The sequence below is a fragment of the Lissotriton vulgaris genome, chromosome 5, assembly GCF_964263255.1.
Source record: "Lissotriton vulgaris chromosome 5, aLisVul1.2, whole genome shotgun sequence".
Classification (NCBI taxonomy): Eukaryota; Metazoa; Chordata; class Amphibia; order Caudata; family Salamandridae; genus Lissotriton; species Lissotriton vulgaris.
This window is the reverse complement of record NC_141693.1, coordinates 314,131,226-314,145,658: the sequence shown is the minus strand read 5'-3', so window position 1 is coordinate 314,145,658 and position 14,433 is coordinate 314,131,226. Positions and strand designations below refer to the sequence as shown.

Genomic DNA, 14,433 nt, shown 5'->3' with positions numbered 1-14,433 from the left:
CATAGTTTTCATCCATTAGCTTCAAAGGGCTTTATTTGTGTAAATGATCTTTAGGACACAACATTGCTTTCAGAAGATATTTAGTTACGATATTCTGGGACCATGCCTACCTGGGCATTATATTGTCTTGCACAACTGTACAGTGCTGCAGAAATTGCTCACACTTGGGACCTTAGTGCAATTACCATTGAGCACAAACATTTGCACATAGTACGTAACCCAGCACCCAGTATTACTGTTACTCAAATCAATGGTACTCATTTTATCTTGCTCAGAGGCATAAAGGGCAAAGTGGATCCTTCTAGGATACAAAGATGTGACTGCAGATTTCACAGAGACGTAAGTGGAAGACTAATAATCTACAGTAATGCCTCCTATATTAAAACCAAATTATCTGTTAGCTAAGCACTGCCCTCAGATCTGCTGACGCAAAGTTCCTGGTTGCTCCATGTTCCTGGCAGTGTAAGACCTCTTTATGCGAGAAACTGTTGCTTTCTGTGACGTTCTGTGTCTAACTGAGTCTTACACATCAAGAACGCACACATCTTTCTATCACAAAGTATAAAAGTTAGAAGCCCATCTGCAAGTGCTCCCTAAAGTAGGATGCCACAGCTTAAATTCTAGGTTCAATGTGCCAGACTTGGGTTACAAGGGTTCTACTTTAGAAAAACGCATTATTGAGACCAGAGCTTGCTCATCGACGCATACGCCTTTAACCGTTGCCTTTTGCAGATGGAGAGGAAAACAGACATGGATTTAGTCCAGTTGCAAGCATCATGACTCAATGATTTGCTCTTCTTGGGATCCAATATGGATTGCTCCGCGCAGAGAGCGTAGCCCTCCATTTAGAATTCCCTGAGTCTTCACTTATGTCGACTATTTAAGGCCACGTTAATGGGAGAATAATATATTCTTCTGTCACATGCCTATACTGCTCTTAAATGGGAATTTACAAATTACCCATAGAGTGGGGGTTGGGTGAAATATTGATTAAACAAAATTAGACACCCACACTGTTAAAGATATCACCTTTTGACCTCTCTCTACATACATTTGAATCCTATTAAAAAGCTACTAACAGTGGACACTGAAGTCTGACAATAGGCCTACAACCAATTACAGCAAAACAGGTTATATTGTGCCAAAATATCTTATTACGTTTTACGGTACTATAGTACCCATATTTGTAAAGTGTACACCTGCCATTTCTGTGGCCTTGTTCTTTTATGTGTTTATTTGATGATGTCATTCAGATAGGATGTTCTGGTGAGTGCTATGGCCTTTGCTCGATGTGAATGTTGAGCACTGGGTTCAATTGCTGGAGAACCACCTGTGGTGAAGCCCTGTTGCTGGGTGGCTTTACTCAGCCTTTAATGTTAGTGAGAGGGATTTGATAGGTAAATAAATATGAACATTTGTGGTTCAGTCTGATTAATGATAAACGAATGACCTAATGGATATCCATGAGGCAGGGTAAGTTGTTATTGTATTCCAAAGATGGTTTTACCTATTTTACTCTTCTGTGTAATCCTTGAGGCTCGCCGATCAGCATTCACTCTCAACATTTTTTGGTCTTGCCTGTAGACAGCTTTATCTGTTAGTTTTAGAATGACCTATTGTGTACAATACAAATATTTACAGTGGTTTTGGGTCAACCCATTGCTTTCAGGTTGACTTTCTTGTCAAGCTCATTTGCTTACTTCTTATTGGATGGTTTTCCTTCCTCTCCTTGGGTTTGTCCCTTCCCTGGAGCATATCTGCTTAGCCATTGTTTTGATGAAGGGCTTGCAGCCTTCTACTTCTTACATTCACTGAACTACTTTTTCTTTTGTTTTCCGCAGACCAACTAGCCCTCTCCTCCCCTATATGCTTCGTCTCCTTTAATTCTCTGTTTTGCCACCCATCCCTTAAACCCGTCTGCTGCTTCCTCCACCTTTCCTTGTCCAACTCAGCCTTTTTTATGTTCTTTTGCGGTTTTATGTTGCACCACTGCCCTTCCATGCTCACCCCCACTCATGGACAGTTTCAGCTTGCTCCCCTTATTCCCCTGGCCTCTCTGTTGCTTCTTCAATTGCGTTCCATTTTTTTTAATATAATTTAAAAAGAAAACTTTTTAGTAGGACCCAGCAGCTTCAATTTTCTTTAGGACCATTCTTTTCACTGAATGCACTTTTGTGCATTATTTCAATTTCTATTTATGTATGTCTGCCATCTTGGAGCAGCACACTAAAAGAAAGGCCAAATGACCGCTGCATCATAACATGTGCTTGAGTATATGCAGTGATGCATGCGTGCCACCATATGACCATAATAATGCTGACCTTGGCTTTTGACCAACATTGGCAACGCCAAAAGGTTGGCCAGCATCTTTGAAACTAAGGACCTATTGACTTTGCTCTTGCTTGTTATTTTATAGAAGTGCACACACATACTTTCAAGGTGGAAAACAGTGGGACAGAAAAGGTATTTTCATTGTGGTAGGTCATCTCAAACATGACGTGCAACACTTAGAACATCATGAATGTAATGCCAAATTGGGACAGGATTACAGAGCCAAGCATTTGATGGGCTGAGGGAGGGAGGGGAAGAAAGGGGATATGTCACGGGCAAATATATCCCAGTGTAGCCTTCTTGTGGCCTTATGTGATACTGTCATAAAGCAGGTGTCTACAGTGACCTTCATGCAGCTCCATCCATGTGACTGCCTCATTGGTGGTTGGAATGGTTTAATTAAATCAAAAATTCAGAGTCTAATTTTGAGTTTAATGGGTGGGATATGCTGTCAAACTGTGGCAGATATGCTGTCTGCTCTATGAGTGTCACAGACTGTAATGCATGTGTAATATGGTGTACAGTGTATCTCTTGTGTTTGTGACAGAGTATCTTCTCAGCCAAACTCTGAATCAAGCTCTCGGTCATTCACAAACATATTATTGTCACAAGTACCCAGCCTCATTCACAGTCGAGCACATAGATATAAATACACAACACATACACAAGGTGAACTGGGAGATGGTCTACATGACGGATGGTCTAAAATGATCAAAGCGCACAATAAAAGCAATGCTGCAAGCATACCACAATTGATACAAAAATATACTAGGATGTGCAAACCTCTAAGCAGGACTACATTAAGTTATTCTTTTAAACCTTATGATCAAACAAACAGTTTCAGGTTTTGTTCCCATTGCTATTATTCGAATGGGACTGCGTATCAGATCTGCATGGATCTGACGGCACAGGATATTATAAATTGCCCTGTATCTGAAAGGTTCTTAAGAATGACTTAATGTGGGTCTGCTATAGCGTGGAGCTGATGGATTCTAAAAATGGAAATACAATGGGGGAAGTCTGCCCTTACCAGCGAAGAATATGGGGGATTTACTTCGAATTTCCTCCATCTTTTGGGCAAACAATGCATTCATCTCTCTCTGGAGGGTACTTGCTGGCCTTCGAGAGGCTTCGGGCCAGCACTTGGAGAACTCCGGACTCCCCAGGCTCTCGAGACTGCTGGAGGTGGATGATATGGAGCCACTGCTGGCGGCGACCAGGTTGACAGTGCTCCCATACTTGCCACCAGACTGGCACTGCCACTTCGGTCGGGGGTGGCCTTTCACCCCGGAGCACATGGAGTCGCCATTTTTCTTCCCCAGGGTCGTACAAGACTGGGCAGTCCTTGGCAAGTCTTCTGTGTTGTCGCAGCTTCTGAAAGGTAATAAGTCTGGAGGCTGCCGCCGGGGCTGCACTGTCACACTATAACACTTTAACTCTAGACTTTCCTCTCCTGCCTTATTGCTATACTGCTCACGCTGCGAAATATCTTTTGCAATCGGCCAGCTTGCGCTCTCGCTCCATTTGCACTCAAGGTCTGGGCTCTCCTTGGAACCAATCATGCATTTCATACAGTTGGTGGCCATTCCAATCCGACCCGAACCATTCATGGCGCAGCGGGCAAAGACGCCAGGTTTTTCGCTTGGGGGCTCGCGGAGGCGAACCCTTTCTGACCTCCGGATTGGCTCACTGAAAGTGGGACCTGCTTGAAAGCGGCTATGACCTTTAACTTTGCCACAACAATGAGCCTTACCTTTCAAACTCTTGCCCTGCAGGGTCCGCTCCCCATTGACACTGTCCCGGGGAGATGGCGCCGGGGAGGCACTTTCCGGCTCTGTATCAAAGCGAGGCAGTGACGAGTCGTCCAATTCTCGGTCTTCGCTGGCTCCTTCTGAGCTGTTGTCTTTGGTGTCAATGGCTATTTCTGGAAAGCCCCGTTTGTTCTTCAACTGGCCTTTGGTGGGAGCACTGGCAGTCCGCCGTAGGATGTGGCTGCTAAAGGAGTGCTTCCGATGAAGCTGTCCAACAGCATGACTGTCGAGAGATGCTTGCTTTGGATTTCTGTGGAACAGTCCTTTTAAACCCATGACCTGCTTGGCCTATTAAACAGTAGAAAAACACACAAACAGACAGGAGACAGAAAAGGGAAAATGTTCATATTTTCATTAGTACAGTTCACCAAAGCTGAAGATATTGGCCTACTCCCAACTGGCCCACTGGATCATACCACTTACTAAGCCAACCATGTTGTCAAATGGTTAGTTATTAAAGTATAATTGTTTAGCTCAATTGGTGCAGACAGAATTTTAACATGTTGTACTGGGCCTGGGATTGGGGATTCCTTCAATATTGCCTTAGTCATACTATGTGGACGTGGAGAGGAAACATGTTAATTAACATTTATTTAAATTTATATAACAGACATTACAGAGTTGAGATAGGAATTTTGTAAATTATTTCCATTTTAGGGAGCTGCATTGAATGAGTGAGTGAATGAGTAATGGGAAGTGAGAGAATGAACAACATGTCTGCCTCAGAACACAACCACACACTTCTAAAGCAATAAGAGATCCCTACTCTTTCATTAGAAAATGATGATCTTCTTAACTATACTATTCCCGTTTAAAATCAGAAAATGTTCTCCTTATAGTCCTCAGCCATTGTTAAAAGAGATAGAGAGTTTGTGTGTATTTGTGGGGGTATTTCTGTACATGAGTACAGAAGAATATGTAAGTGTGCTTGCACGTATGCGTTTGTAATGTGAAGTGCCATAAAAGTCTGTAGTGGTGGTTGAGATTGAGCCACACACAGTATCAAAATCTACTTTTCTAGCTATGAGCGGAGTGGTGGTTTAGCATGGCATTTAGGCATCTGTTGCAATGGTTTGGATGAGGCTTGGACAATTTCAATGGCAGGACTGTACTTGCGACATATACAACCATCAATGTAAGAGATGGGTTCATTTAGGTAGAGCTTAATTGGTGCAGGTGTTTGCAGGTGCCATGCATCTGCATTTATTCCTAAAAACTGGCATCCATTTAAGTCAGTCTACCACATTGTGGTGCTGTCTGCCTATGTTTGGGCAGTGATCATCAATAAAGTATTTAACATACTTCAAAAAGCACAATAAAACCAGTGGGCGCAGGCCATCCGTTCAGCTTGCAGTGACCTGAAATAATCCAAAACATCAGGCTGTTTTTTTGTGATGCTTAGTATTTAACATTGCTTACAGGCCCTGGCACTTTTATATCCACAAATTATGCACTAAATTTGGGACTGTACGACTGGATATCTATAGTTAGTATATGGTTGTGAAGCTTGTTTTTGAAAATGTTTTGTGAAATGCTTTGCTTCCTGATGAGAGAAGAAAATCTGAAAAGTTGAGGCAAGTGGTTTCCTCAGGAGAGGCATGTGTAGGTAAGAGCATGGGGAAGGGTGGGGTGGACACTCAACAGATGACGACGAGGGAAAATTAAATAAATAATTAGTTTTCCCTCGTCGTCTGTCGAGTCCCCCCCCCACTGCGCCCCATCACCCCACCGCTCTTCCCTGCATGGGCCTCTCCTGGGTTTTCTCCTGGTTTGTGAAAGGTATCTCCCACCCCACCAAATCACAGGGATAGGAGAGCTAGTGAAGAACTCTGCAAGGTCCATGTGTTTGTGTCAAATGCAGCAAAGAAATGTGGCATCAAAGGACCTATATTGACCCAAACTCCCGCCACTGAACAGAGCCCATGAGTACTGGGTTGATGTCAGTTAGGGTACAGCCCCATGTGTCTGAAACTCCACACCATCCTTCACAGCTTAAAAATGAAGCAGAAAATAAAACCACACACTGTAAACATAAAAAAAATCTACATCTTACGTGATATTTCACGTAGGATGTAGATTTTGGTGCATTAAACACCAAATATGCCTGTTATTCCCCATAAACTCAATGTAGGTGCTATTTATCATACTCAATAAATAACGTACGCAGTGGTTAGCGCTGGGACGCTCTTGGGCAGCCATGTGCTTCATAAATCAAATTTCATTTCATTCAATTGTTATTTATCAGGTGCAATAAATAGCACCTATAGTCGTAATCATGCACTAAGGGGCTTATTTACAAGCCCCCTGCGACACCGGTGTGTCACTTTTAATATGGAACAAGTGACATACCTGTAGCGTAAGGGGCTTGTAAATAAGCCTCAAAATGTGCTATGGTTTACCTAATTAGTCACAAAGAGGCTATATTTTAAAACATCTCATGGGGTTAAGCCACCAGCTGCAGACATCTTTGTGTGGCCAGCAAATTTTAGGGGGATAAGGGTAAGATCACTCAGGGGGTTAATGTACTTGCTAGGGAGAACTGGGTTTTATCTGCTCACAGTTTTGACTCATAAAGTAGCACAGAGGATTACTGGGCCTGCTTCAAAGCATATTGTGTAACATGCAAAACTCATATTTGGGTTTCTTGTAGATAGGTAAATGGGTCACTGCATTTGACACAGATATCCTTTTGTTACTTGCAGTTCATAGATTGCCTTCCTTTTAATATAGCTTAGTGAACTACTAACTGGCATCAAGAAGTTGCATGCAATCTGCAAGGCATGGTTTGTGAATTTTTTTATTTTTAATCTGTTGTTATTCTAAGGCTCCAGAGAAGGGTTCCATGGGTAGTATTAAAGTCTTTTTAGTCCAGTCAACCCCAACCACCGAGTTACATTTTAAATCCTGAGTTTGTGCTTCTCCCGACCTTGCACTCTTAACATAAAATGCATATCTTTATGAATGATATGTAACTCCTACACTCTGTGATCCTCATCTTTTTATCTAACACATCCTGTACATTGATTAATACACATTAATGATTTACTATCTCTATAATATGTGTGCGATGTAAAGCGTGCTAACACTCTGTATTTGTATGCGTAGCGCAATAAAATAATGACATTTAAAAAACGAATTGGTGCTATTTAAATTTCTATTTACTCATTAATCTGACCATACATCTGATATTCTTATAGTGCAGACGCAGCTCTTATATGCAGGGGTTGATCACAGTCAAAATCCTCTGCCCAATCATAGTTTCTCTAAGGAACTTGAGAAGCAGTATGCCTTTACTTCCCTCCATTGCACTGGCATCAGGTGTTAAGCTCCAGACAGCTCCCCGCCAGGATCCTACTCAAACAAAAGGAGGGCTGATGGGCCTTTTAAATCAAGCCTTTTGTTTGACCACAGCTGGAGGTGAAAAGAAGAAAGCCCTGTCACCGTTTACCGGTTGCTGCTCGGCCCAGAAAGCAGACAACACACGGGCGCTGCCCAGTCTCATCTGATGACATGTGGAAACATTCAGCATATTTGACTGGGGCCAGCCTGACCCAGATACCCCTTACTTCCTGCACTGGATACAAGGGTAACATGAAACACTCCCAATGGCCGGGCTGTTTTCACAAATCACAAAAGGCAGGAAATAAAGCCACGTTTAAATTGAATTAGCGTCACCCCACGTTTGTAGCACTTTATGATCAGCACGTATATAGAATCTGCATTTGATTACTAATGTACCATTGAAAGGCATCATGTTTTCCTACCATTTAAGTTATCCAGTGACAATCAAGCATGTTTTTTGCAAGTGGAAAAATACATTAATAACAACAGTAAATCAAACTCGAAGGCAGGCTGTGAAATATATATATACATCTTAATGTGTTACAGATTCTCTAAATGCAGACAATTAATTGGATGAGGTTGAAGTCTTTGGCAACTCCGTGAAAATGAAAAAGAAAAGAAATTATAAATCTGCATTCCTGTATGCATTCCAAGTATACTTGCCAACCTTTCTAATTGTAAGCTGGGGATGAATTACTGGATTATGTTCTCACAGCCGCTTGGAGGTTGAGCGTTGCGGGGAAAACCGTTCTGTTATATTGAATCTGGACTTTCGAAATGCGGCAATTACATTTGTGTGGCAATGCTCAGGTGAAAGCTTCTCTTGAACACATTGATAACCTGAACTCTATGGTCTTGAGTTATCATATTACTGGAAACCTCCACTCTATGGTCTTGGGTTATCATATTACTGGAAAACTCAACTCTATGGTCTTGGGTTATCATATTACTGGAAACCTCAACTCCATGGTCTTGGATCATTATATTACTGGAAACCTCAACTCTATGGTCTTGGGTTATCATATTACTGGAAACCTCAACTCTATGGTCTTGGATCATCATATTACTGGAAACCTCAACTCTATGGTCTTGGGACATCACGTTCCAAATAGCTGGCAGACGCGTAAGCTTGTGAGTGCGACTACAACATTGGATATTTGATGGTTTAACTTGGGGTCAAGTGTGCAACACCTGAGTCCTAGAAATACCATCCATGACTGGCTAAGAAAAGGTCTTGAGCACTTGAGATCCCTGCGCTTCGAGGAAGCCCAAATGGGAGTTGGTGAGATTAGCACCTCTGCATTCTGCTGGCAGCCCTCCTGACCATTGCAGGTCATTTAATATGTGCGAAAGCCGCAAGTATGGAAACATGAAGTAGATGCTCCAAGATGGATGGAAATCTAGACTCCAACGACAAAAACAAAACCACGCCTGCAAGTCTACCTTCCCTGACTGGGCCTCCTCCCTTGCTTGGACACCACACGCCTCCTTCAAGAGAGGTTTATACTTGCTCTCCTGCTGGTGCTGTTCCCCTCATACCCTACGCTGGCGATGGCTTTCTGCTCTTGGTGGTGTTTGAAAGCCTCTGGTATAGGGGTTTGTACCATAGGTAGTGAATTACCCTTGTGCCCAGTGCCTCCGACAGAAATTTCAAAGTGCTTAAATAAGGAGATGTGTTACTGGAGAACACGAAGATGCAAGAATGTTCCTCAGATGCATCCTGTTATTGAAAGCACTGCCAACAATGATCCCACCACTGATAGATGCATCACCCTACACACAGCCCCTTTATTTCTCAGATTCCGTATTCCAGCAGTTACACCATTCTAAGGATTCTCTCCATCACGTTCTGCGTCATTGCTTGGTGCATTACCTTAATAGCTGCAACTTATCATTCCTAGCTACATGAAGATACATAATTCTTACCAACTCACATCTCTCAGCACCAGTAATAACCCTGTACGTCACCTAAATGCTATCCCTATAGATCCCATAAACCACCTGGTAGATCAGCCAAACTGCTTCAACCTCTGCCTCGTCTTCATTATGTTGACCTCACTATTGCACACACATACAGTCCTCTAAACGGTATCTGGTGTCCTCAGAACAGCCTGCAGTGGTACCTCTTAGACCATTACATCAACACACTCCCAGCCACAACAAGATGGGTCACCATAAGCAGCACATTTTAGTGCCCCATGATCATCATTTGCTACACCATTGCTCTATTATCATCCCTTGTTACACTACCACCCCACTTAGCCCCATATCGTCAAATTACCAATAAGGTATGTGGCCTTGTATGTAGACTGGTATCCCTTTTTCGGCAGCCATGCCTCTTGCACAAAATAATACACCTTCTTCAAGCGACCTCAAAAAAGATCACTGTATCGCTGATAATAGCTTGATTGATGTGCGAGTCTGTATGTGTGTGTATGTATGTGCACATGCGTATAAGTACATTTCAGCAGTGTCCTTGTGAATGTATGTACAAAGATGCGTGTGTGTATGATGAGAGTTGATACGAGATGTGAGTGAAAGAAAACGTGCAAAGAAGAAGCATGTGTGCATATATATGGCAGTAGTATAGCAGCAGAATGTGTGTGTGTTTATGTGTGAGTGCATTTATATGGGAGCAGTATATATTTGTGCATGTGTGCAAGGGAGTATGCTCACCTACAGGGAGAGTGTTGCTATGTCAGAGTGTGAAGAATGCGTGGCTGATCTGTCTCCCTTAGAATGTGTTCTGGAACACAAGTATGTCTGTCAAATAGAAGGGATTTGTTGAAGCACAATGGTATCTCCTTTCCCACTTCGGTGCCACATCTCACAACAAACCCACCCACCTCGTCTTCTGCATCACGTTGATATACATCTAGCACTCTCTAGCTCACCCGCAACCAAATTCATCACCCAATATCCACCATTCAATAATTCTGTATGTAAGCTACACATAACAATCTTTATCCAGAACGATTGTTGGTATGGCACACCATCCACAGCCTCCTCTTTCACAGCTACCTTTTGAGATAACACACAACAATCATTTGCCACCCACAAGCACACTTGATACTCTTTATCACCATAAAAATTACTAAACTTCACACTACCACTATGATACCTAACAAAGACTTTGTCTCCTCTCCACCAAGCATAGCTAACAACAACACCACCCTAAATGTTATCTCTGTGTCTCCAAGCTGCATCGCCCTACCCTATGCCATCTCTCTCTGACCCACATTACGCATCACTCAAAACATTTCAATTAACTCTCCCATTCACCACCTAATGTAGTAACTCCTGTGTCTCAACAACAACAAAAGATAACATATGAAACTTTAGACACCTTTCTTCCAGCCTCCCCTAAATAGTTAGAGGCTCAAGTGGTGGGGCACACTACATCACCTGAGCCTCTAACCCCTCCCTCTTATCCACAACACTGTACATCACCCAAATATCAATTCCTCCACGCACCACCTAATGCAGTTATTACCCACAATATGCCTCATCAGTTCCAATAATATTCTAAAACACCATGCAAAACTTTACAAGGCTCTACCCAAAGAACTACTAAAACATTACCCTAATGTCTGCCCATCTCTACAGCAACCTGCAGTTACATCAGCTTAACCTGTCACGCTTGCCTCTCCAAATGTTCCAGTAACAGAGAACTCCTTTGGTCCCTTTGTGTCTCCCCTCATCCCCACCTATGGCATAGTCGATGTCAACTTATCTCGTTCAACAATTGATGAAAAGGCGCGCATAGGCCAAAAGAGAACATAAAGTTTCCAATGGTTTTCCATCAACTACTGGGAAATCCATTTGTCTCCTTAAGGATCCTACTGACATCAAAGTCAATGAATGCTCCTTGCTCATTGAGCGGGTCTTTTGCTGAGGGATACATCAGGGACTCGAATATGGCCTTGAGTAGTGATGCACAAGAGGCAGACATGTCTGAGAGCATCTAAATCTTCTTCTACCAAACAGCTTCTCTTTTTAATCCAGCCTTGAGAGAAATTATACCAGATTTGGGTATAAACTATTAAAAATCCGATTTAGCTAGTATGTATATTTAATCAGCCAATCTTTCTTTGACCCACCTCATTAGATAAAGGACGATGACAGTCTCCATTTATCACAGCTCTATTAGAGTCACCCTATTAAAAACATTAACACAGAGCTGAGGCTTAGTCAGCTGCAGTGGACAAGAGGCATTTTCCAATGAAAACCAATGTTTTAGACTAAATAACAAAACAAAGAATTGTGTTTTCCAAGTGACATTTTATATTAACAGACATCTTACGTCTGTACTTAATTGCCGTGCGGAAACTCTCAATACATGGTTGTCTAGTTATGTAGATTTACTTACGGGATGCATGATTTTTTTCTGTAAATTTATAGTGGATAGATTGTTTTATATTTAAATTATTTTGATGTGTCAATGACGTTTTCGGATATCCATACTTCGTACAATGCTCTGGAGAACCAACATCTCACTTGGATATTTATGCTGACCGTATCTGCGTATATCTAACATTGTCTTGGCTGAGCAGGCAGACTTCTTAGAGCTATTGACAACATGCTGTAAGAAGAAGCATCTACTTATATGCAAGGGATAACTAAAAGAAGGAAGCTGGCTGCCGCAATTCCAATCTCTAGTCTTAGAATGACCGATGTTTGGGGGTAAGAGCCCTGTGATCAATTGAGAAAGATTCAACACTCACTGCACGCAAAGGGCACTTCATTACCCCACCACCAGGGGGACCCGACTAATGAGAACAGTGACAACCTAACATGAGCACCCGGCCACATCCAATTGAACGAGGTTGGCAAGTATACATATTGGCTTGACTGCTAAGTGATGAAATCAAGGACCATTTCAAAAAATTGCAAGGACAGAACTCTCGCTTCAACGGACACACAAAAATTGACACACAAAAAGAAACAGGAGTGGGTGGTGCATGAAATGTGTGACGTACAACCAAAGGTCCCTTGTGGGGTGACAAGTCTTTATGAGGTGCAAAATCCGGTCGGAATGTATTTAGAATTAAAAAATAAGATTAATAACCATAAACCTTGAATCCAAGTGGCGATTCAAGATCCCAAATCCAGTGCAAGTTTGGTTGAAGGTTAGAGAGATCCATTTAGAAGGTGATCCAGAATTTCTGCTTTGAATGAGAAGGGATGTTTCAGAAAGCAAGGGACTGCCCTTTCCCTGAAGCAGGCAGAGAAAGGAGTCTCTGGTTTTAGCAAACCAAGACTTTCTCTGTCTCTAGAAGAATCTAGAAACTTTTGGAAAAACTAGAAAAGGAGAATGATAGCAAATGAGAGATACAGTGACAAAAGGAAAGAGGTATGTCAAACTATGGAGCGAGAAACAAAGAGATGGTGAGTGAAATAAAGGTTTGCGGACAGCAAGGATGAGTATGGCAAAGGAGAAAGGGGAGAAAGGGAATGAGCAGTGAGAAGTGGATGACAGGTGTGATATACAAGGGTAAAATGGAATGACAAATAGAAAGCAGGCATAATGGAGAGAAAAACTGAAATACCACTTGAAAATTGTGCCAGGTTGAAATAGGCAGAGGAAAGGAAACAATAAAAAGGAAAATTAGATGGGGTGGAAATATAGAAAGGTATAAATAAAGAAGGGCAAAGAGTCAAGTGTAGAAAAGACAAAGGAAGAGAACAGAAAAAGGGATAGAGAGAAACTGAAAACGAGAGAGCAAGAAAATACATGGAAGACAATGAGAATATGGTATAGTTAGATAGCATGGGGAGGAAAGAGAAAGAGGACACTGAGTAAAAGCATGGATAACGCTATGAACAAACATGTCTTTGAGAAATATATAGGTTCACAGTGAAGGAAGAGGTACATGAGAAAGTGGGGATTCAAACTTTGAGAAAAGGAAGAGCTTGGGCTAGGCAGAAAGAGGAAAATGGACTGAAATAAAGAGCCAATGAACAGGATAGAGATGAGAAACAAAAATAACGCAAGGATCGTGACTTACCCAAAATGTAAAGTACACTGAAGGGAGAAATAAAAAGGCAATGCACATAAAAAAAGAGGAGAATAAACTGTGGTATATAAAATGGAGGGCAGAAATAAAATAAAGTATGGAAAGGTCACCATAAAAGGAAAAGAGAGGATGAAAGATTAAAGGAGAGACAGATTTGGGAATAGTTGTTTTTTCACATCAACAAGCCCAATTAGTGTGGTTCTTGTTCTGGAAAAAACAAGGCATTTTGAATATTCCAATCACTTGTAAATACAGGAGAAAAGGGAAAAAACAGCCGGGATTTAAAGCTCAGAGAGGGCTTAACGCAGATCTCTCTATAGCCTGCCTATCCTGGATCGGCTTCATAAATGTTGTGTTTTCTGGCTGTGACTGGCCGAACAAAGCCTGCCAGGTCGTGTCACAGTCCAGGTCATGAGTGAGTGGATAGGTCGTAGAATGCCAGTGGGAACCACAAATGCTTAATGATGGAGCTGGTGAAAGAAAACACATGCAGGTTCTGGCGTGGTTCTCACTGCACCGGCCCGGGACATGAGGGGAGTACCTGGAAGGCTCCTAAAGAGTCTCGGCTTGTAAAAGTAGCTTTTGGACAAAGAGAAGGCCACTGAAATCACAAACAGACAGAGTAAAGGCAAATCAGACAGACACGACACTGCGGAAGAAGGAAAGAGAGAAAAACACGGAAGAGAAGACAAAGAAATTACAAAGCACTTGGACTACAGAAAACAGAACAAGAAACAGCTGTTTTGTGACGACAACTTGCTATAAGGCTCTACATATACTAAACGGAAGTACACAATCACACAGTCATCTGTTTGAATGCTCAAGGCCTGTACATATATTTATGTAATTCAAGAGCTGCTTTTCATAACCTTCCAGGGAACTTTTTTTTTTAATTCTGGTAGGAGGGCTTATATTATCTGTAAGAAAGTTCT

At 42.0% G+C, this 14,433-nt stretch overlaps 1 protein-coding gene across 1 annotated transcript in view; it reads right to left on the bottom strand.

The window, feature by feature from the left end:
• The window catches only part of PLCH2 (phospholipase C eta 2), a 548,160-nt gene that overhangs the window by 24,843 nt on the left and 508,884 nt on the right, over nt 1-14,433 (bottom strand). Inside the window, exon 21 of the mRNA XM_086921546.1 lies at nt 4,085-4,430. Coding sequence (XP_086777672.1) covers nt 4,085-4,430 — 346 coding nt within the window. The remainder of the gene's footprint in view (nt 1-4,084; nt 4,431-14,433) is intronic.